This window comes from Dipodomys ordii, unplaced genomic scaffold, assembly GCF_000151885.1.
Source record: "Dipodomys ordii isolate 6190 unplaced genomic scaffold, Dord_2.0 Scaffold146, whole genome shotgun sequence".
NCBI classification, from domain to species: Eukaryota; Metazoa; Chordata; class Mammalia; order Rodentia; family Heteromyidae; genus Dipodomys; species Dipodomys ordii.
The window spans coordinates 555749-578959 of NW_012267362.1; the positions used below are offsets into that span (position 1 = coordinate 555749).

A 23211-nucleotide genomic window follows, 5' to 3' on the forward strand; every position below is an offset into this window, starting at 1 on the left:
GATTGCAATTGGAGGCAGGCTTGGACCTCAGTCCTCCTATTTGTACTTTCCCACATTGCTAGGATGACAAGCACAACTGCCATTCTTAGATATTGGTCAAGATAGCATCCTGCAGCCAGGCACAGGCAGCTCACGCCTGTAATCCTAGCTACCCAGGAGGCTGAGATCTGAGGACCAGGGTTCAAAGCCAGCCCTGGCAGGAAAGCCCATAAGACTCTTATTTCTAATTAACCACAAGAAAACTGGAAGTGGTGTTGTGGCTCAACTGGTAGAACGCTCACCTTGAGCTGAAGAGCTGAGGGACAGCACCCAGGCTCAGAATTCAAACCCCATGATCAACCAAAAGAAAAAAAAGAGAGTCTTGCCATTTTTTTCTTTTTTTTCTTTTTGACCAAGGCTATTCCCACATTGGGATTCATTGATCCCCATCTCTCAAGAAGCCAGTTTTACAGATTTGCATTACTACACCTTGCCTGATTCCCCATATTTTTTGCTGCTATTCTGTTTTGCAACCCTAGTCAGCTACTAATGTAATTTCTATCTCTGTAGATTTCCCCATTGTGGGTATTTCACATAAATGCAATGAGATATGGGTGTGTGTGATTGGCTTCCTTATATTACTCAGCATGATGTTTCATAGTCATCTATGTTGTAGCATCTATCAGTACTTCTTTCATTTATAGGACTGAATAGTATTTCAGGCTTGGACTAGAGAAGTGTGGCTCAAGCAATAGAATACCTGCTTAGCAAGCACAAGATCCTAGATTCAAACCCCAATACCAAAAATGTTCCAAGCTTAAATGGCACATTTCACTGGTCTACTCATCAGGAATGAGGGAACTGCTGTTTGTTTGAAGATAGTTCTTTGCTTGCTTTCTCAATCCTGATCTGTGAAGGTGTCACGAAAGACAACTAAACAGAAAACAAGTCCCAGGCCACTGTGGGCCTTCCTTCCTATCTGCAGGTATGGTGTGTGTGTGTGTGTGTGTGTGTGTGTGTGTGTGTGTGTGTGTGTGTGTGTGTGTTAATATGTTTTCACCAAGTTCTCCAGACTGACTCTTGGGGCTGAGTGAGGTAGTAGTTTCTGGAACTCTGTGGTTTCTTCTGCCTTCCTTTGTCCATCTCAGCCCTTATTGCTATCCTCACGTTCACCACCAGAGGGCACAAGACACCGGCAGTTGAGAATGAAAGATTGGGGTCAAATAGGCTAATACCCATGTGGGTGGATCTTGAAAGAATGTGGTCTTCACCTGATCTTATTTCCTAGAATATATCTGTCTCGGGGATATATCGTTCTAATAAGCAGATTCTTTTTATAGCTAGATTTATAAACAGCATAGTTCTAAATATAAAGAACATTCACAAATATTTTTCTTAGTCTCCTACTCCTTTTTGTATGCCCTTCAGTCTTCGGCAACAGCAGCAGGAATCTGGGGCAGAGACCAATTATGCAGTCCTCACATTTACAAGATGAAAAAATAGACTCAATCGGTGGTTCTGCACATCAATGAGCCTACGGTTGGCTGCTCCTGGGTGGAGGGGGAGAGAGGCATGGCAGTGTGGCAGGAGGCTCAGACATTTTGATGTCTCCTCCCAAAGCACCAACTTAGTTACCCACTCAGGTGGCTCTGTTTTCATGGCGGGGGAACACTTTGGAAATGGCCTCCAAAATCGGAACCTGGTGGCACACAGCAGTATCTTGAGATCCAAGATCTGAGCCTGAGACCAAGAGCAAAAGAGATATGTGTGCTGCAGGAAGAAGACCTGCACACGTCAGCACAGCAGTGACCATGTCTGTCAGAGGGAACAAAAGCAAAGAAAGGCCGTGCGCTGGTGGCTCATGTCTGTAATCCTAGCTACTCAGGAGGCTGAGAGATGAGGATTGTGATTCAAACCCAGCCTGGGCAGAAAAATCCATGAAACCCCCATCACCAATTAACCACCCCCAAAGCAAGAAGCAGAACTGTGGCTCAAGTAGTAGAGAGCCAGCCTGGAGCAGAAAAGTTAAGAGGTAGTGCCTAGGCTCTGAGTTCAAACCTCAGTACAAGCACAAAAAAGAAAGACAGAGGGGAGGAAGGGATTGAGGGAGAAGGAGGGGGGAGATGGAAGGAAGGGAGGAAAAAGGAAAGAAGGAAGGAAGGAAGGAAGGAAGGAAGGAAGGAAGGAAAATGGAGAGCTGAGCAGCAAGGGGAAGAAGGGATGGAGGACAAATATAGAATGAACTCTCAGGGACAGGAGCATAATCTCCTGAGAAGTAAGGTGGGGTGAGATATAACATAATTTTCTAGAATAAGAATTGAGGGGAGGAAGAGGCCACAGGACCAGCATCTTCTGTGCAGGGGGATGCTCTGTGGCCTGGTGGGGTCAAAGTATTTGCCATAAAGCCACCAGAAGTGAATTTCAGAAATGATAGTTACAACCAGACCCCAAGAGCCCCCTCCCTACCCTCTGAGTCACCTCTGGCCCCTCATTCAAAGACTCACTGAAACCTACTCGTTCTGAACACTTCCCTGGCAGGAGTGGCAGGAGAGCCACTCATCCATCGCTCCTCTCCCTTTCCTGGTCACGCACAGTCTGGTTTCACATAGGCAGGGACCCCTGCTGCAAGCAGTCGCGGACACAGCACAACCACACATCTCAGTTTGGCTGCTCTTTTTATTCTGAAGCAGAGGAGGAAAGCATAGGGTGTGTGTGTGTGTGTGTGTGTGTGTGTGTGTGTGTGTTAGAGTGTCTTCCTAGCCTAGCATCAAGCCCGGCCCCACTTTTTCTTCTATCTTCAGCCTGGCAGAGGGAAGCCCACCTCCAGGTGGCAGACCTGCTCTCTGGGGTTGATCCTTACAAAGGCGCTATTTAAAGTTGTCTCCCTAATTACCTTCTAAGTGCAGAGGGGTGGGAGCTGAACACTCCACTGGCAAAGGAGTCAGGGTGTTGGATAAAGCTTTAAAGACATTGAAATGCTTGCCTAGTGGGAAGGCTGAAGGTCACAGGTGATAGGTCATAGGTCGCAGGTTGACTAGGACCTGCACACTGGGGGTTGGTTGAGCTCTCTGGCTCCCCCGATGCCTGGCTTCTGCCCTCTGTGGAGCCTGTTCTTTCCAAGTCACTTTCCAAGAAAGTGAACAACCCTCATGTTGGTCCTTCCAACCCTCTGAGCAAAGCACTCCAAGGCCAGTGCTGGAGAATATCTGATTCAGAAGGCAGGGCACATGCAGGACAGGGGCAGGGCAGGGGAGTGGGGTTGGGTGAGGATGACAGCCATATCCTTTCCTCCATTCTCAAGCTCTCAGTCCTCCTGAACAAGGAACAAACTGGCCACCTCTCATAGCCTTGGCTTCACGCTGGACACCCTCCATCAGATGGGCCATGCCACAGTGGGAGGTGGGTCCCCTTGGATGCCTGTGTATGCATGGGGGGAGGAGGACTCCGGGGGGCTCAGTGTACGGTTTGGGCAAGTTGGGAGAACTAAGTTGCATGGTAGAAACAAAAATCCACAAGAGACCATTCCAGACTATGCTCAAGAAGAGACCCGGTGAGGTGTCCAGAGCCCAGAAAGTTCCTAAAAGTTGATGTTCTTCAAATCCATGGAGCAGCGATACTTGCCATCCGAGAACTTCAGACAAAGCAGGCTGGGCAGGCAGGGACAGGTGTGATGCTGGCGCTTCCTAAAGAAAGGGAGCTGAGGAGAGAAGAGAGGCAGGGTTACCAGTCACCGGGAAGCGAACTTCCCACAGGAGCTCTAGTCTCCCCGGCCCTCCCCCAGCTAACACAGTGATGAGGGTAGTGACAGATGGGTAAAGCCAAGGAGCATGGTGACAGCCACACACCAACAGCACACAACACATTTGGAGAGGAGCTGGGACTTGTACCCAAGCAGCCTGGCTCCCCAGCCCCGGCGCCCCTGTGCCCACAAACTCTCCACACATGCCCCTTTGCTTTCTTTCAGGGACTCACACCTGTAATCCTACCTAGATACTCAGGAGGGTCAGATCTGAGTATCATAGTTTGAAGCCAGGCCAGATAGGAAAGTCTGTGAGACTCTTATCTCCAATAAACTTTTGCTATTCAGGGACTTAAGCATTTGCTTGGCTTTTTCCACTCAAGGTCCCACTGGAGACACACCTCTACTTCCAGCTTTGACTGGTTAATTAAAGATAAGAGGTTTTTGTTTTTTTCTTCCTGAGCTGGCTTTGAACTTTGATCCTCAGAACTCAACCTTCTGAGTAGCTAGAATGATACTCATGAGCCACCAGTGGCCGGCTCTGTGGGTGCCCCTGGTATGAATGCCAAGTGACAGGCCCCATGCCTGCCCTCTAGCCCACATGCTATCGGAATGTCAAGCTTCTGGGGCTTGAATAGAAGAAGCAGGAACATAGGTCCAGCACCAGACTCCCTGGTCTGATTGCTTCCCAGGTCTGAAGCTTCCTAGCTGAATGACATTCGACTATTTGGCCTTGCTGTGTCTCAACTTTATTGCCTGTAAAATGGATTCATTGCAGTTACCATGCAATGGTTGTTTTTTTAAAAAAAAAAGTATATGTGTACAAAAAGTCTAGGGCTGGGTGCTGGTAGCTCACACCTGTAATCCTACCTAGATACTCAGGAGGGTCAGATCTGAGGATCATAGTTTGAAGCCAGGCCAGATAGGAAAGTCTGTGAGACTCTTATCTCCAATAAACTGCCCCCACAAAACTGGTGGTAGAGTGCTAGCCTTGAGTGTGAGTGATAGAAATATAGCCTTGAGCATCAGAGCTAGCTTTGAAGTGGCTAGCTCAGGGATAGCACTGAGGGCTCTGAGTTCCAGCCTTAGGACCAGCACCTAAAAAAGGATGCCTAGTATGAAAATTCAAGAAGGAAACACTAAGAATTTATTTTTATCACTACAGCGGTCCCCACTGTGTCTGCCTCACACATCCAAAGTAGCAAAGGCTGACCATGACTACTTCTTCAGTTTCCTCAGCTCCAGAGGGAAGTGAGAGGGAGGCCAGGATCAGAAGGAAGACTGGCGGAAGATTCTCTGAACATACATGAGCACAAGGGCCTGTCAAGGGAAATCACCAGCAGCAAATAAGACACCTGAGCCCTGGCTGGCAGCATCTGGTAAGCCCCAGTGAAGGCCTGGCCCCATGAAGGCCCTGCCTGGTCCTGAGGATACTGGGATTTGATTAGCAGGACCTCGCATTTGCTAGGCAGGTGCTCTACCACTGGAGCTACATCCCCAGGCTTTCCCTGGCTCTCCAACAGTAGAGACTCCTTCGTTTTACTGAGCTCTGTAAGCTGTGAACTAACGGGGGCCAGAAACAGAGCTGGAGTTAGAACATTTAGAATTTGGAGGAATAAGTGCCTTCTTTTATCTTTTTAAATTGTTTTATAAAGATGTATATAGAGGGATTACAGTTACATAAGTCTAGTAATGAGTGCATTTCTTTTTGAACAGTGTCACCCCTTCCCTCACTCTCATCCAGTTTTCCCTCCCTTCCCCACTCACAAATTCATTTTCAACAGTGTCTAATGAGTACCACTGCTGTATTTGTTCACCCTTTGTATGAGTGCCTTCTCAATTTGTCTTACTCTGCTCCAACCTTCTATAGGAGGCCATTTTGTGAGCATCTCAAGAAAGCAAAGGGGCTAAGTGCCGGTGGCTCACACTTATAATCCTAGCTACTCAGGAAAGTCCATGAGACTCTCATCTCCAATTAACCACCAGAAAACCAGAAGTAGTGCCATGGCTCAACATGGTAGAGTGCTAGCCTTGAGCAAGAGTTCAAAGACAAAGCCCAGGTCCTGAGAAGGAAGGAAGGAAGGAAGGAAGGAAGGAAGGAAGGAAGGAAGGAAGGAAGGAAGGAAGGAAGGAAGGAAGGAAGGAAGGGAGGAAGAAGGAAGGAAGGAAGGAAGGAAAGGCATCCATTCAAAATATGAATTTGAGCTGGGTGCCTATGGCATTGGCTAGGATTACTGAGAATGGAGAATTATCTGAGAATGGAGTTTTAAAGCCAGCCCTAGCAGACAAATACAAGAGACATTTATCTCCAATTAACCAACAAAGTGCAAGAAGTGGAGATGTGGCAGAAGTGGTAGAGTACCACTCTTGAGCAAAAACCTGAGCAACAATATGAGGCCCTGAGTTCAAGCCCCAGTACTGGCGCGCACACACACACACACACACACACACACACACACACACACACACACACACACACCCCACATCTGAATTTGTCTAGTATACAAGACACTTTAGACTGAGAGGTCTGCTCCCTTCAATGTATACATGAGACTCCGAGTTAAGCTAATTGCCCAAGACCACACAGCAAATAAAGGGTTCAAGATATCCAGTCCCCAAGTGTAAGAGTTTGTGTGCTGGACACTGCAACATCAGTGAGCTACAACTAGAGTTGACATCAGACACCTGTAGTTCCAGAAAGCTAGATGTTGTAGCACACACCTGTGAACTAGGACTTGGAAGGCTGAGGCAGCAGTGTCAAGTTCCAGGCCAGCCTGGGCTATCTAGCAAGGAAATCTGCGGTTCCAATCCCACTGGCCTATTGGCTGTGCCTCAGTTCCCCCACCGTGACCCAGGATTTCTGAAAAGATCAAGTCCATAAGCATGGTTCTCCAGCCTGTCTACAAGTCTGGAGGTGGACAATGCTGCCTGCTGAGGGCAAACAGTAGCACTCATGGCTACCTGCTCCCTCTCTGATAGTCAGGGGTTGCATCTGAGTTGCCCTCTCTCACACTAGCCTCAGGAGCCTCCAACTCTGCAGTCCTGGCTGAAGCCAGGCCCCAGGATCCCCTGGCTGGCTCACATGTGTGCCCCCATGGTGGCCAGCTTGATACCTTGTGGCTACCCGGGTGGCACTCCTCTCCCTCTCGTCCCAATGGGGTGCACATCCTCAGCCCCCGAAGCCACAGGCTGATGGCGCAGCACGTGCCGGTGCCACACTGGACATCCCGCTCACAGGCCTGCAGGGGTAAGAGTGAGAGGGGACAGTCCATTAGTGCCCATGATGGACCCTAAAAGGCCTTGCCAGCATCAGAGAGGAAGCAGCTGAGTGACTCAGCCTAACCAGGGCATCTTGGGCTATGCTTTACAGCCCCTGCTCCCCTCCTGGGCAGGGTGCTGAGGACTCAGTAGAGTATCTGTCATCATCCAGCATTGGGATGGGGTTCATCTCCACTTAGCATCCAGCCTCTAGAAGCCCAGTAACCATGTGTCTCTCCCCAGTGCTTCTCTGCTGGCCTCCAAATACAGTTAGACTAGGCCATATGGTGTGGCCTTGCCTGATTTGGTCAAGCAGGCCACCCAAAGCCACACAAGGCCATTGTACACAAAAGCTAAGGTTAGGAACATGCACCTGTGAGCTGCTTCAGACTCAAGTGAACGTGACAGAGAACCTTCCAAGCTACCCCTTCCTTCCTGAAAGCAGCCGTGTGTCCCAACTGAGCTGAGACTCAAAGCTGGGTTCTGATTTGCTCTTGGAAAATTTTCAGGCTGCCCAGGAAGGAACCAGAAGTTTCCGGTTCCTGCCCATGACAGGTTCCTGCCCAGCTCTCTACTTTCTCATTTCATGGGGGGGGGGGGGGGGGGGGGGGGGGGGGGAGGGGGGGGATGGGGGGGAGGGGGGAGAGGATATCAATTCTCTTCATCAAGAGAAGGAGAGGCAGGTGACAATATGGCTGCCCATTTCCAGTTCAGTGAGGGCCCCAGCTTCCACCCCAGCAGCCCCTTAAGAGCCAATGGTTGGGGGGAAGTAGACCCTGTTTGACTCTTGGTTTCTGGCAGGCATGGGATACAGTGTCCCCCACTGGAAGAGACATAAGGCCTAGAAATCACCATCCAGGAGTAAGGAGTAATGAAGGTGTCAAATCTGGTCTCTTTCTGAGAGACAGCTGCAGAGCGTGGCACAGGTGCGTGGCTGGGCTCTCCTGCTTTGCTCAATGCCCTGCTCGAATAACTCACCTCATCCAGCCACACATTTCCTCTGAGCCCTCCTAGCTCTCTCCCTCATTGTGCTCACCTGTGTAAGTGCTCTTTCTCCTCCCTCAGACCTGTCTGCCTGGCTCGAGTGTCCAGGCTGTCTCTATGAAGCTGACCTGAACATCCAGGGCCTCTCATCGGGCCCTGCCAGGCATCCGTGACTTCTGACCTGCCTCTTCATTTTCAGGCCATACCACCAGCAGCCAGCAGCCAAGGTTCATGCTTATTATATGTAATTCTGCCTTCACCCTGTTACTCTGGGGACCCAAAACTTAATGATTGTTCTTTTGAACGCTGTCGCTTTCTTTTGAAAAGGAGAAAGAAGTTGTCTTTTCTAGAAGCATTAAAACAAATCTGATTTCAGGCATTGTCATTACTCCATATTTTCCTTCTCAATGCCAAAAGCAGAAGGAAGTTGAAATAAAAGTTAATCCATTCCACCCCCCCCCCGCCCCAGGCCACTTTCTCTTTCTCTCTCTGGACTCTTAGCTAGGAAATTCTTAGGTTAAAGCAGTGCTTTTGGTTTTAATAAAGGTAGCCCTGCCACCATAATACAATCTGTGCCCATCCAAAAGGGGTGCAAGGCACTGCCAGAAATCTGAGGGGACACCACCACCCCAAGTGTTGGGACACTGAAATATGCTATGAAGACTGCCTTTCTACCCCTCCATTGCTAGGGTGTAATCAGCCAATGTTGGTGTCCCCTATGCTTCCTGAAAAACTCACTGGGCATGAAATGAAGGAGGTGTTTTGAGCATCTCTAGGAGGCAGCAGAGATGATGTGATGCAAACACGGCCAGAGCCCATGGCCTTTGGCCAACCCAATAGCCCTGTGAACCAGACAGCACAAGATGCACACAGAAGATAAACTAGAAACTGGATGCTGGTGTCTGAGGCATGATAATTCTAACTATGCAGCCTCTAACTATGAGGCTTCTAGATGGAAACCAGCCTGAATAGAAAAATCCATGACACCCTTATCTCCAATTAACCAGCAAAAAATCTGGAAGAGGTTGAGCAGCAGCCTTGAGCAAAAACTCAAAAGTGAGCTTTCTAGGCCCTAGTACTGGCACAAAGAGAAAATCAGGGTTACTAATCCACTTTGCAAAAGAATTCCTTGTTAGAAAACAGGGATCTTGCTGGCTCGTGCATAACTATTCTGGAGGCTGAGATCTGAAGACCATGGTCTGAAGCCAACTTGGGCAGGAAAATCAGTGAGACTCATCTCCAATAAACTACAAAAAGAGTTGGAAGTGGAGCTGTGGCTCAAGTGGTAGAGTATTAGCCTTGAGCACCCAAACTCATGGACAGCTTTCAGGCCTGGAGTTCAAGCCCCAGGACCAGCAAAAAAGAAGAAAAAGAAAAAAGAAAAAAAGAAAGAAAAGAAAAGAAAAAAAGTCTTCATTTTACCAAAAGACTGAACTTCAGAGTTCTCAGTACTCTCCTAGTGCACTTTAAATAATTTGATTAATACACAGCTTTTCCAAAGCCATCCATGTTCAACAGTGGGATTGAAGTGGTCTGAAGATCACATGCAGCCCCTCTCTAAGAGAGAAAGTATCTGATGGCTACTCCTGCATCCTCTAGATACACACCCTCTCCTGCCCTTCACTCCACACTTCTCCCCTTGCTCTGTTGGTTCCCAGGTACATGTCCCATGCAGACACTGACATTGTCCTGAAACCCAGACATAGAGAATGCTAGAGACTTACCCCTGTGATCACAGCACAATCAGACACGGTGACTAAGAGGAGAAAGACCCAAACTTGCATGACACCCTTCATGGCCACTGGGGATGAATGAAAGCCAACACTGCCCTGATCTGATGCCTTGGTGACTGGCAAGCTAGAAGGCCAGGCTCTTGTGCCTTTCTTCCTCCTGGATTTATATGGTCAGCTCCAGGACTGTCTGACGATGCCTCATCTCTGCTCTTCCCTCCCTTTACCTACGTTGTTCGGATGATCTCAGTGTGAAGATGAGACTGGAATCACTAACGATATCACATCGCCATCAGAACTAATAAAAATGGACACATCGCGGACTTTGACAGTTGCTCTAAGTCTTCTGGGAACGCTGCGCTTCACACAGAGGTGTACATTTTGCTGCTTACTCTCCTCTCCCTCAGCGTCTTCCCTAGGCTGCTCCAAACAGGAAGAAGACTTAAGAAGACTTTGCTAATGAATTAAGGGATTTGCAACATTGTCATTTTTCTTCCCTTCATGAGACTGTGCAACATGCAGGATTATTGATTTGCTCATCCTCAAGCCAGCCATGCCCTAGGTGTTTACATGGGCTCAGCACAGAGGCAGATAGCAGAGGAGACAAAGGGTTAGATGGTGTCTCTGGTCCTCTGAAGGTTACAGTTCCAATAAGGAAATGTTGGACAGTAAGAAAACAAGTCCTTGCAGGAGTTCATGAGGATCTTCTAACAGGCTCAAGACAAACACCAGCAAGAGTCACTTCTGCCACTGCAGAAGATCAGCAAGCATACGGGTGCCACAGAGAAGCAAGATTGGGCTGGGCTACAGCTAAGAGTCCCAGGAGCCACGCAATGCTGGCCTTCCTGTCACATACAGTGAATGTGCGAGTAGCCTTACTCCAAGCAGACAAACACTGGAGTTTCAGATGGCTATCTGATAGGAAGGTGGCTCCACATAGCTCCTCTTGCTGGGGGAAGTATGGGGGAGTCCTAGTTCCAGCTCTGTCCACTCCAAACAACCCAGGGAGAGGTCCTGGATTCTTTATCTAGCAATCCAACTTCTCTTCACAACAATACAAGATGATATTTTCTCTATGGCATCTTTTTGCATACTGTTAATGCAAGCTAGGCTTTCTGAACTCAACAATCCAAGTGCAAACCCTGTGCCAGACCTGGAGCTTGATTAGGGCCTGGATTCTGTCTTTGAACTTTTTTGCACAAGGCTAGTGCTCTACCACTTGAGCCATTCATCTTCTTCCAACTTTTTGGTGGCTAATTGAAGATAAGAGTCTCACAGACTTTCCTGCCTGGGCTGGCTGCAAACCACAATCCTCAGATCTCAGCATCATATGTAGCTAGGATTACAGGTGTGAGCCACTGGCACCCAGCTATGCAAAAGGTTTTTTGTTGTTTATTGTTGTTCTTTTTTTTTTATCAATCCTGGGGCTTGAACTCAGGGTTGGGGGCACTGTCCCTGAGCTTCTTTTGCTCAAAGCTAGCTCTCTCCCATTTGAGCCACAGGGCCACTTCCAGCTTTTTCTGTTTTGTGGTGCTGAGGAATGGAACCCAGGGCTTCATGCATGCTAGTCAAGCATTTTACCACTAAGCCACATTCCCAGCCCTGTAACCATTTTTAGACACAATGTCATACATGGAAAACTCCACAGCATGAAACTTCATTTAATTAAAAAATTCTTTAAAATATTGTGCAAAAAACAGTTCACAAGACCTCATCTCAACCGATAGCTAGCAGTTACTCAGCAACCAAACCAAGGAGGATTGTGGCATAGGTCTCATCTTTCTCGCATAAACATGAGAACTTATCTGAAAATAACTACTATGTAAATGGCTCAACTGGTAAAGGACCTGCCTTCCAAGCATGAGGCCCTGAGTGTAAATTCCAAGACTGTAAAGGAGGAAAAAATGAATAAAGTTGGGCATCAGTGAAAAAAAATATTGTGCAAAATTACCCATATATGCAAGATATATATGAAACAAAAAATATGTTTAGACTGAGGTGTCATCCTCCAAGGTATGTCACTGTACATATACAGATATTCCAGAATCTGAGAAACCCTGAACTCTGAAATTCTTCAGATACTAAGCATTGAGGATAAGGGGTACTTAATTTGTAGATTTTACATGCGTGCGCGTGCGCACACACACATACACACGCACACACACACACACACACACACACACACACTACCTAAATAAAAGATTTCTATAGTCAAAGATTCGGAGAAGATTGAGTTACACATATTTAATGAGCTTCTTTCTGCAGGACTTTTCAGGGCCTTTCATCTGTGTTAGCATATAAAATGTCAAATGGAAAATGTAGCTGTTAATAAGTCCCTAACATATTATTCACAAAGTTCTATTTTCCTTGACGTATCTGGTGGGGAAAAAAAAAGTCCCACAAAGAAACCATTACAGGCAGTTATAAGTAGAGAGAGAAAGGTCCCAATGGAGCTAGACAAAGCTGGGAACTCAGCCCCCACACAGGCAAACACGTTGACTTTAGACTGATTTGTTCATTAGCTTCACCACTTTGAAATACTGCTCATGCTCCAATGCTCAGTTTTCTGAAAGCCTCTCATTCTCACCCCTTCCCTCTTCAGCCCCTCCCAGGACACACAAAATCTAATTGTCCCACACAATTACAATGAAGAAATTGTGGTGAGAAAAGACCCATTGCAAAACAAAAGCAATACCATGGACTGAAACCTTTTCTTTCTTTCTGAATGTTAAGTGCTTGAGGAAACGCCTGTTTAATTAGAGAGGTGAGCGAGAACTAGGGACTTGGGAATCCCAGGGGAGGGCCTGGGAGCTGTAGGAAAAAGCAGCTCTCTGTCTTTAACTGGTGACTGGATTAAACAAGCCTCCATTGAAAGCTTTCCTTGCTCGGATTGTATGGAGCTCAGGAGCTGGAATTTCTCTCTATATAACCTGGGCAGGGATTTCTGTGTACAAGGGAATGTCAGCAGTTCTCTAGACACAAGTAGAGTTAGTTGTGTGTGTGTGTATGTGTGCCAGTTCTAGGACTTGAACTCAGGGCCTAGGTACTGTCCCTTAGTTTTGTTTTTTTTTTTCATTCAAGGTTGGCACTCTATCACTTGAACCACAGCTCTACTTCTGGATTTTTGCTGCTTAATTGGAGATGCGAATCCCATGGACTTTCCTGCCCCAGCTGTCTTCCACCTGGGTTTCTCAGATCTCAGCCTCCTGAGTAGCTGCAGTGTAGAAAATGAGGGGGCTAAGCAGGCAGGAACTCTAGGAGGCAAAGGCAAGAAGTCAGAGATGACATGAACGGAGGAGTGGTAAAACGTGAGGGAAAAAAATGGGACAAAAAGTGCTGAAAAATGTTCTCAGTTGAGTTAAGAGAAGAAAGCTAGTGGAGCAAGTACACTGGGCAAACCTTTTCCAGGCTTCTGAACAGCCAAGAGAAAACAAAGCAGGTAGGCAGGAAGATGGCAAGGCAGCGTGCAATTGAGCATTTGTAGATGTTACAGTTACTAGGCCACTCTCACTACTAGACTATATTACTTAAGGCAGTAATAAAGAAGCATATATGACTCTTCATCCTGAGACAAAGGTGAATCTTTTCCTTGTTTCACTTTAGGAGGGATGTATCCACTGAGATAAGATGCCAAGCTCTGTTTTTCAGGAGATTGTTTTACCTTGGAAAACAGACTAGAACAGAGAATCAAAATGACTATTTTGAATGTCTGTACCTGCCAATAGGGGAGCATTCCTTTACAGAGACTCACATCTTGAACAGGACAAACACACAGTAAAGAAGGTAGGAATAGTTCACAGAGATGGGTGGCCGTGGCTGTAAGCAGGGTTGGTGTTAAAGCAGACGGTACCGGAAGAGTTTCCACTTACTTTCATTTTCTTCTTGTCAGAATCATGAACCATGGCATGCTGAATGAGACTTTGATACCGTGAAGGAAAAGGAAAAACACGATTTTAAAAACCTCAACGTGTGGTGTTTGTTAACATGAAAATGCAATAAACTGTCAGCCTTCAAAACAATAAAAACAAAAATAAAGAAGCATATAATCAGGCACTGGTGGCTCATGCCTATGATCTTAGATACTCAGGAGGCTGAGATTTGAGGATCACAGCTCAAAGCTAGCCATGAGACTCATGTTTCCAACTAACCAGCAAAAAGCTAGAAGAAAGCCAGGTGATCTCAGGAGGCTGAGATCTGAGGACCATGGTTTAAAGCTAGCCCTGGCAGGAAAGCCGTTTCTCAGCTCCAATAAACTACAAAAAGATCCAGAAATGGATCTGTGACTCAAGTGGTAGAGTGCTAACCTTGAGCAAAAAAGCTCAAGGACAGCACCCAGGCCCAGAGTTCAAGCTTCAGGACCAAAAACCAAAAGGCCAAAAGTAGAGCTCTACCTCAAATTGTAGAGCACCAACCTTGAGCAAAACAGACAAGTATGAGCATGAGGCCTGAACTCAAGCCTGTCAATACTTACACACACACACACACACACACACACACACACACACACACACACACACATGTATATATTGCCATATCACAAATATTCCTTTGTTGTTGTTGTTGTTTTTGTCAGTCATGGGGCCTGAACTCTGGGCCTAGGCACTGTCCCTCAGCTCTTCAGCTCAAGGCTAGCACTCTACCACTTGAGCCACAGTGCCACTTCCAGCTTTTTCTGCTTATATGGCACTGAGGAATCAAACCCAGGGCTTCATGCATGCAAGGCAAGCACTCTACCACTGAGCCACCTTCCCAGGCCCTTAGCATATGTTTTGACAATTGTATTTTATATAATTGCTTTCCTCCAAAATCTTATTGATTGTATTTTATTTATTTAAAAACATTCTGAGAAGGAACTGTGGTCTTCAAAGGGTTTATTTACAAGAACAGTCAAGAACTCCTGAGGTAGGCTGTGAAAACCGAAAAGGAAGAAATACTTGATGTAGTATAGTGCAAGAACATAAATTCTGCCAAGCCAAAGAGAAAACATGAAACTAGACAACTCTGAGAAGCCACTGGCAAGAAGAAAAGGGAGGACTAGGAGGAGGGGAAAAAAAGAAGAGGAGAAGGAATTAGACTAAGAAGTTGAGTCTAGGCCAGGTGCTGGTGGTTCATTCCCATACTCAAGCCTAGCTAATTCAGGAGGCTGAGATCTGAGGTTTCTAGTTTGAAGCCAGCCTGGCAGACAAATCTATGAGACTCTTATCTCCAATTAGCCAGCAAAAAGCCAGAAGTGGAGATGTGGCTCAAGTGGTAAAGAGTCAACCTTAAGTGAAAAAAAGCCAAGCAAAAGTACATGAGTTCAAGCCCCAGTACAGGGGGAAAAAATAAGTTGAGTTTAGTCGAATCTCTGGTGACCAGACAGAATAACAGGGGCTCAGAGCACAGGAGTATTTGAGTCTAGTCCAGCTACTGTAACCTTAGGTTGAATATTTATAAACAACAAAAATTCATTTCCCTAATCATAGAGTCTGGGAAGTTCAAGAACAGGGTGCCTAAACATCCGCTGTGTGGTAAGAATCTACCTTGCTTCACAGACAGTGCCTTGTTGAATCTTTACATGACAGAGGAGGCAAATGAGCTCCCTCTGCCATCTTTATAAGAGTACTAAGCCCAAGTCTGATGGTTCCACTCTCCTGGCAAGATCGTCTCCCCAAAGTTCCCATTTCTTAATGCCCTCATATGAATTTTAAGGGCATCCAAACACACAAACCAGAGCAGGGGGTGAGGGAAGGCTGTGTCCACACGGAGGGATCATGGAAAAATTGGCTCCTAACCTGGTCCAGGTCCCTGAGTTTCCCAAGCCCATAATACAACTTATAACCCCATACTTGCTCAGCTTTAGAACTCTGGGTTTGTCTGAAGAGTCTCAAGGACTTTCCTGCCCAGGCTGCCTTTGAATTTTGGTCCTCAGATCTTAGCCTCCTGAGTAGCTCAGATTACAGACGTGAGCCACACCGGCACTGGGCAAAACTCTTTGGATTTTAAAAGACCCCCAAATCAAGTTCCTTTTTAGCTCTTCAAACAAGTCTCTACCCAAGTAGCTAACTGGGTTTCAAATGATTGAAAGACATGTTTATTCTACAACTAGAAGATAGACTATAATAGTATCAGAGAATATCAACCTAGACTGTCCCTTAACTATCTCAGTCGGGTCCACTGTAAAGTTCCAGCCTAGTATAGCCCTTCCTGTGAGCATGGCCAGGCTTCCCTCCGCTAGCTTCCATCTCTTGAGGTCTGTACTTCCCTTCCATGTCTCTCCTCCACCCAGGCCAGTCCATTCTCATCACTCCAGTAAAGCAGCTCGGTCACCTTTGACCCTCTAAATGCTGGGAGCAAAGTATCATCTTTAGTCTTCCTCTTCCAAGCCCAGAGGTGAGGCACAGATAACTATTCTCCCCTTAAATTTCTCTTCCTTTCATGACATCATTTCCTCTAGGTGCTCCTGTTTACACAGTGCCCTCTTACTTTACACAGTGCTTCTTACTTTCTCTCTTTCTTTCTCTTTCTTTTCTTTCTTTAAGATGAAGTCTTCTCATGTAGTCAGTTGGACCTTGAACTTTCAATCTTCCTGCCTCAGCCTCCCTAGTGCTAGGATCATAGGTATGTACCACCCTACCTGGCTTTTCCTCTGCTTCTGTCTGATCTTTGGATGAGTTCCCTGAAGTTGCATTTCCCTTGTCCAGAATAAATTTCACAGCCTCCTAAGCCTGCACTCTCAGCCCACGTGGCCCACTGATGTGGCACTGGTACCCCACTGGCACCTCACAACAATGCGCCCTTATTCCCTGGTGCCCCTTTCCACCGTCATCATTAAACCCATTTTTATAGATCGGGCTTCTTAGTTGTAAATAACAGAGTACAGCCTGGCAGCCTTAAGTGGAAAGGAATTTAATGAAGACCATTAAGTAGTTCATTGAATTGTTGGGTGTCTTGAGAAATAGAATGGGGTTCAGTGTCCAAGAACAATGCCCAGAAGCACAGCACAGAATTGCCTAATGAGGAAAGCACCTCACAAAGCCAGCTCTGCCCACATGCAGCTCCCCCACGCCCGAAGTGCCTGAATGGCCTTCATTCCTGTGGAAAGCACACAGGGGCTCATGATTGCACAGCTGGGCCCTCTCACCTGCCTTCTGCAAGGACAGACCCATCAGAGCCTGCAAATCACATTTTTCTACTTGTCCTCCCAGCATACCCATCAGCCACTTGCACCCACATGGACCTCCCATATAGACCTCCCTTGGACCTCAAGGTGCCCCTCCCTTCCATCTTCACTATTGCTCTCTGTTTCCATCTTCACGACTAGCCTCTCCATCTGAGCTAACTCTTGCTAACTGTTGTTTCAGCCAGGCAGCTCAGAGATCTGCTCTTTACCTTTTAGGAATCAAAAGGCTCCAAGGTCTCCTCATTGCCTTCAGGATCAAACCCAAATCCATAGGCTGAGTCCAAGATCTTGAAGCATCTGGCTCTCCTTTCAGCTTCCTCTCCCATTATCCCCACCTTCATACTCACCTTCCAACAAAACAAAACTGCCCCTGGTTCCTCTCTGGGTCAGTATTCATCTTTCTTACCTTTCCACATCTTCCCCCTTGTCTGGGTGGGGAAATCCTAGTCTCGCCATCTGTTGATGTTTTAAATGTGACAAGTGACCTCACCTCTCTGAACCTTAGATGTATCTTCTGAAAAACTGGAGCCCTCAACATAGAAGTAGAGGATGCCACTCTGCAGAGTGTTTAGCTACTAGTGGCTGGCTCTTGGCTCCAAAGAAAATAAGTATCTGTCTCATTCCAACCTGAATATGCCTTTATGTGGGGAGGGAAGGTCTTTGTATGTAGATACTACTAAGTTAAGGATTCGGATTACCAGAATGTATCCTAAATCCAACAGCAAATGTGAGAGAAGAAAAGTCTGTGGTGAAGACAGAGCAGAGATTAGTGATGTTGCCACAAGCCAAGGAAAGCTGGAACTTACACAGAACTGGAATAGGCAAGAGACTCCAGAGAGCTTAAGTACTTAGCTTCAGACTTCCAGATCCTTGAGAGGAATTTCCTACTGTTTAAACCACTAAGGGTGTGGCAATATGGCAGCCACTCAATGGACCCATGTTCTTTTCTCTTCCTCATCTTTTCCACCAGATTGCTGCTAACCTGAGGACCCAGGAAACCAGCAACAACACAGTTAAAACTGTTTCTGGTTTGGGGTTGTAGCTTTGTGTCTTGTTTTGTACTACTACTGGGATTTGAACTCAGGGCCTCGTGCTTTCACTTAGCTTTTTCACTCAAGACTAACACTCTACCACTTGAGCCACCCTTCCATTTGTGGCTTTTTGGTGGTTAATTGGAGATAAGAGTGTCTGGGATTTTTCTTCCCAGTCTGACTTCGAACCAGAATTCTCAGATCTCAGGTTCCTGAGAATGATGAGCTTGAGACACTAGTGCCCTGGGCTAACCTGTTTCCTTTACAAACAGTCAACAGAGAAGAGCTTTCAAAAGAATGGAGTTTGTATACAGACATTTCTTGCCTTCCCCGAAGAGTTTGTTTTCCAGATGTTGTAGACTGAGTAAACCCAGTTTTCAGGTCCCCTAATTGCACTGCTCAAGGGAAGATCCGGATAATTAGTAATTGGCTTGCATTTATGTTGGCTTCTTGAAGACATGCTGGGAACTTAACTGATTGTATGTGTTTGCTGTTTGTTTGTCAATCTGTTGTAAGAAACACTATGATTTCCCTGTGATGCATGGTTGTTTTAGCTAAGTGCCCTGCCTCCATCTTAATTCTTAAGGGGTCCACATAGGGAGTTAGAGTCACAGGCCCGGTAAGACAGGCCTGGGCTGGCTGAGGGAGGCTGGGAAGAAGCTGGCCTTTCTTCCCACAACCTCCAATACTCACTGCCTGGGTACACTCAGTGTTTCCACCCCAAGATTTAGTCCCAAGACAACCTAATCCACGTGTCCCCCTTCATGGCACAGTGAAGAAGCCAATGTTCAGAAAGACTCAAAACTAGACTGTAACAGAGTATAAATTCTTCCCAGCTAGGGCAGAGAGAAAAATGAGGTGTGCAGAGAAGCAGTCTGGCTTTAAATCCCAGTTCTGCCACATAAGTCACCCACATAAAGTGACTTTATTCCCTTCGGTCCAAGCCTGGTATCTGTTTTATCTCATGTGTTTTTGAAGGGAATAAAGGAGAAGGAGTGGACTGACATGTTTGATTAAACATACTCCTTTGCTTGCTTCTGTAGTAGACTGCTGAGACAGACTGGAGTAAATTTGTACACCCACACACACACACACACACACACAGAGGCTACTTCACAGAGTAAGAGTAGAATTAAAAGGTAGAAGTTACAGGAGAGAAGACTTTGGTCAAGTATCAAGAAGAAAATTCCAGAAAATTGTAGATTTGCTGCCATGCTTAGTTTATTCAAGAAGAAGTCATCTCTGAATGCTGATGGCTCATGCCTGTAATCCTAGCTACTCAGGCAAACAAGATCTGAGACTCAAGATTTGAAGCCAGCCAGGGCAGGTGAGTCTTTGAGACTCTTCAATTAACCAGCAAAAAATTTCAGAAGTGGAGGTGTGTGGCTCAAGAGGTAGACCATTAGCCTTGAGCCAAAAAGCTAAGGAACAGAGCTCTAAATCCAAAGCCCAGTACACACACACACACACACACACACACACACACACACACACACACACACAGAGGTAGTAAATCTACCATCACCAACAAGGTTGTGCCCAGAGCAGTCTTTCAGATTATTAAGGACTGAAAAAACTGAAAGACAATAGCCTGTCATATTTAAAAATAGAGTTTTTTAAATATATTTTTATTGTGAAAATACTGTACAGAGGGGTTACAATTACATGGGTAAGATAATGAGCACATTTCTTATCAAGCATTGTAGCCTCCTGCTTTGTTTCCCCTTCCCGTCCGTTCATATCCTCCCCCCACCCCACCCCCATCCTCCCCCAACAAAGCTGTAAAGTTCGTTTTTCGACATAATGACTTGTACATCTCATTGTTGCAATGGGTTCTCCTGTATCCGTTTTTACAATTTGTTTTTTCCCTTCCCCTCCACATATACCAACATCATACATAGTGAAAACAGGGGTTGTACCATGGGGAAGGGACATACAAGGAGACAAAGACATAATCTTATAAATATGTTAGAAACAATCACATGAAAGATATCTCTCTCTCTCTCTCTCTCTCTCTCTCTCTCTCTCTCTCTCTCTCTCTCTCTCTGTCAGTCGTGGGGCTTGAGCTCTAGGCCTGGGAGCTGTCCCTGAACAATTCAGCTCAAGGCTCATGCTCTACCACTTGAGCCATCACGTCACTTCTAGTTTTCTGGTGCTTTTTTTTAAAATTGTGATTAAGTGATTACATAATTTCCCAAATTTCACAGTATTGTGGAATAATGATGCTCATTTAAAGTCACAAGCTCATTCTAACTTTCCTGGAGTAAATTGTCTATCACGGTCTATAACATATAACGGTGTACACATATACACCATACATGTGATCCGCAGCATGGGGATATTTAGTAGTGGTTCAACCAGATGAGTAGAAGTTCTTTGTTTCTTAAGTCGTGTTAATTTTGTCGTATCACCTAACATTTTGGATTTAACATCCACTTATCAGGGAGACCATGTACCGTTTGTCTCTTTGCTCTTGGCTTACCTTGCTCAACATGATTTCTTTAAAAATAGAGTTTTGATATACACTTTGCAGCAAAACCAATTGCCAGAAAACCAATCCCTTATCTACAATAAACACCCAGGAAGCCAGCCTGTTGCATCAAACTTCAGGAAATCAGACTGCTACCATTCACAATAATCCAGGAAACTGAATAACCCATGTAAACAACCCAAATGACTGGGACTTGGTACCCTAATTGTGTGTGTGTGTGTGAGAGAGAGAGAGAGAGAGAGAGAAAGAGAGAAAGAGAGAGAGAGAATTTACTGGGGCTTGAACTCATGGTCTTGCATGTTCACTTTTTTTTTTTTTTTTGCTCAAGGCTAGTGCTCTACCAATGGAACCATACTTCCCCTTCTGGTTTGGTTTTGGGTTTTGTTTTGTTTTGTTTTTTTGGTCATTAATTGGAGAGAAGAGTCTCAAGAGATCTATCTGCCTGGGCTGACTTTGAACCTTGATCTTTAGATCTCAGACTCCTGAGTAGCTAGGATTACAAGCATCTAGCTAGATTCCCTAATTTTTGTCTCCACTTCAAGTTTAAGATGAATAAAACTATGTATCCCAACCAACTGAGCTCATGACTTCCCAAGGTAACAGCCTCCAATCAGAGCACCAGAAGTCCCCTTTCCTCTCTCCAAAGCTTCATAATCCTCTGCCTGCCCAGGAGATTCTGCCAAGACACAAGTGACAACACAAAGTAGCAATGGCTAGCTCACCTCTACAGCAAAGTCAGGGTATGTAGGCTTTGCTTTTCTCATTTCATCTATTTCTGCAGCCTTTCCAATGCTAAAATTCAAATGAATAGATGTATGTGTTTGGATGATATACATATGTATATATCCACATTCACAAGTATATACCATGTTATACCTACCTGTGGAGCCCTGGGCTCAGCTCATTGACTTCCTGGTCACGTGTAAGCAGGCTTCACTGGTGCCCCAAATATCACATGCTACAGGCCATCTTTGATTTCAGTGGCATCTGAAATGTAAAGTTCTACAAGAAGTGGGACACTGCTGGCTCATACCTGCAATTCAAGCTACCTAGAAGGCTGAAGTCAGGAGGATCAAGGTTCAAGGTCATCCCTGGGCAAAAAGAAGTTCTCAAGATTCCAGCAATTACTGGGTACAGTGGTTCAGTCCTATCATTCCAGTTATGTGGAAGGCTGAGGTCAAGAGTATCACAATTCAAGGCCAACTCAGGCAAAAAAAAAAATTGTGAGATCACTGTCTCAACTGAAAAAATTGAGCACAGTGATGTATGCTTGTCAAATCTGCCAATCAGGAAGTCTAACGGGCCTAGTCTAAGCCAGCCAGACAAAATGACACCCTGTCTCAAAAATAACTAGAGCAAAAAACTCTGGAGGCATTGGAATCAACAGTAAAGCTACTGTCTAGCAAATGTGAAGCCTGGATTAAGCTCCAGTACCACCCCCAACCCCCACAAAAAGAACATAAAAGTTCCACATGAGTTCAGATTCACCTTACACTGACAGGAGCTTCTACTTGAGGGGTATAGCTTCTTACCACTTGATTACCCAGAGCACAGCATGAGGATGCAATACACCAAAGGACCAGGGACGGATAGAGGGGACCAGCCACAGGGAAGATAGGCGCCACAGGGTAAGTGCTTCAACCTAGAAGCCCTTAGACCTCTTCTCCTGAGACCCAAGAACAATCTAGCCTCCAACTACAGAACACATTCTTACTTGGCATTTCTTGCTTCCTTGCCTTCCTCTCCCCATTCCTTCCATGTTCTGGAATCATCTTCAAAAACAAAATAAAACATAACAGCTGGGTGCTGGTGGCTCACGCCTGTAATTCTAGCTACTCAGGAGGCTTAGATCTGAGGATTGCGGTTCAAAATTAGCCCAGGCTCTGTGAGACTCTTACCTCCAATTAGGCACCAGAAAACTGGAAGTGGTGCTGTGGCTCAAAGTGGTAGAGCACTAGCCTTGAGCTGAAGCACTCGGGGACAGCACCCAGGCCCAGAGTTCAAGCCCTATGACCACCACCACCAACAACAACAACAAATCAGAAGCCATGATGTTGTCTCCAGCTTTGCTTTCTGAAGAGCCCAAAATGTTGTTGGACTTAATTCTTCATCTCCATAAGAAACTTTCTACCTAGTGACTCAGGGGCCATCTGAAGAGCCCTTGGTAGCTAGTGAAGTCCAGTGAAAAACTGTCACATTGTCCTTCACAGAGCCCTATGCTACATATCTGTTCCACAGTAATTATTTCTCTCCAGAAGTACTTGATCTCTAACCAGTCAGGAGACCACGTCCACACTGAGTACACTGATCCAAAAGGTTATCTCCCAATTCAGACTGTAGATACAGAAGGAAGGGTTGAGTCTCCCTGTCATTCCTACTCAGGTGCAGCCTCTGTCTCAGGCTGGGGCCACTCCCTCCCCCAGAATCACATTCAGAGCCTGTCTGGTCATGAAGTCTCATCAGAATGAAGCATGGAATTAATGCATGCCTGTGGCTAGATATTTCCAATAAATTCCTGGATATTACTATCTGGGATGGATTGCTTCTTCTCTTGAGAGGATTCTCCAGGCACCAAAATCCTCTTTGGTTCATTAGATTCCCCTATAAATGTCGAGGCCATCCCCTTTGTGGAGCCCAGCAATGTCTTTGAAGTGACAGTGGTCATAAACATCTCAGTTACTACCCCTCTACTGGTCAGGAAGTCTCCGAGACCATCAGGCGGCTTTGGCCTCCTGTACTCTAATGACTCCCAGCCTAGCAGGAAGATGTCCAGCATTACTGAAAGTCAAAGAGGCCCAGAAACCAGGAAAACTGTGTTGAACACAACTCCCCTGCCA

General features: G+C 46.0%; 1 protein-coding gene across 1 annotated transcript; it reads right to left on the bottom strand.

Moving 5' to 3' along the window:
• Positions 1-3556: 3556 nt before the first annotated feature.
• Prok1 (prokineticin 1) lies at positions 3557-9756 on the bottom strand. Its single transcript, XM_013031886.1, has 3 exons — positions 9685-9756; positions 6832-6957; positions 3557-3676 (listed from the first exon to the last, which is right to left on the bottom strand). The coding sequence occupies exons 1-3, from the start codon at positions 9754-9756 to the stop codon at positions 3557-3559; spliced, it is 318 nt and encodes a 105-aa protein (XP_012887340.1).
• Positions 9757-23211: the final 13455 nt, after the last annotated feature.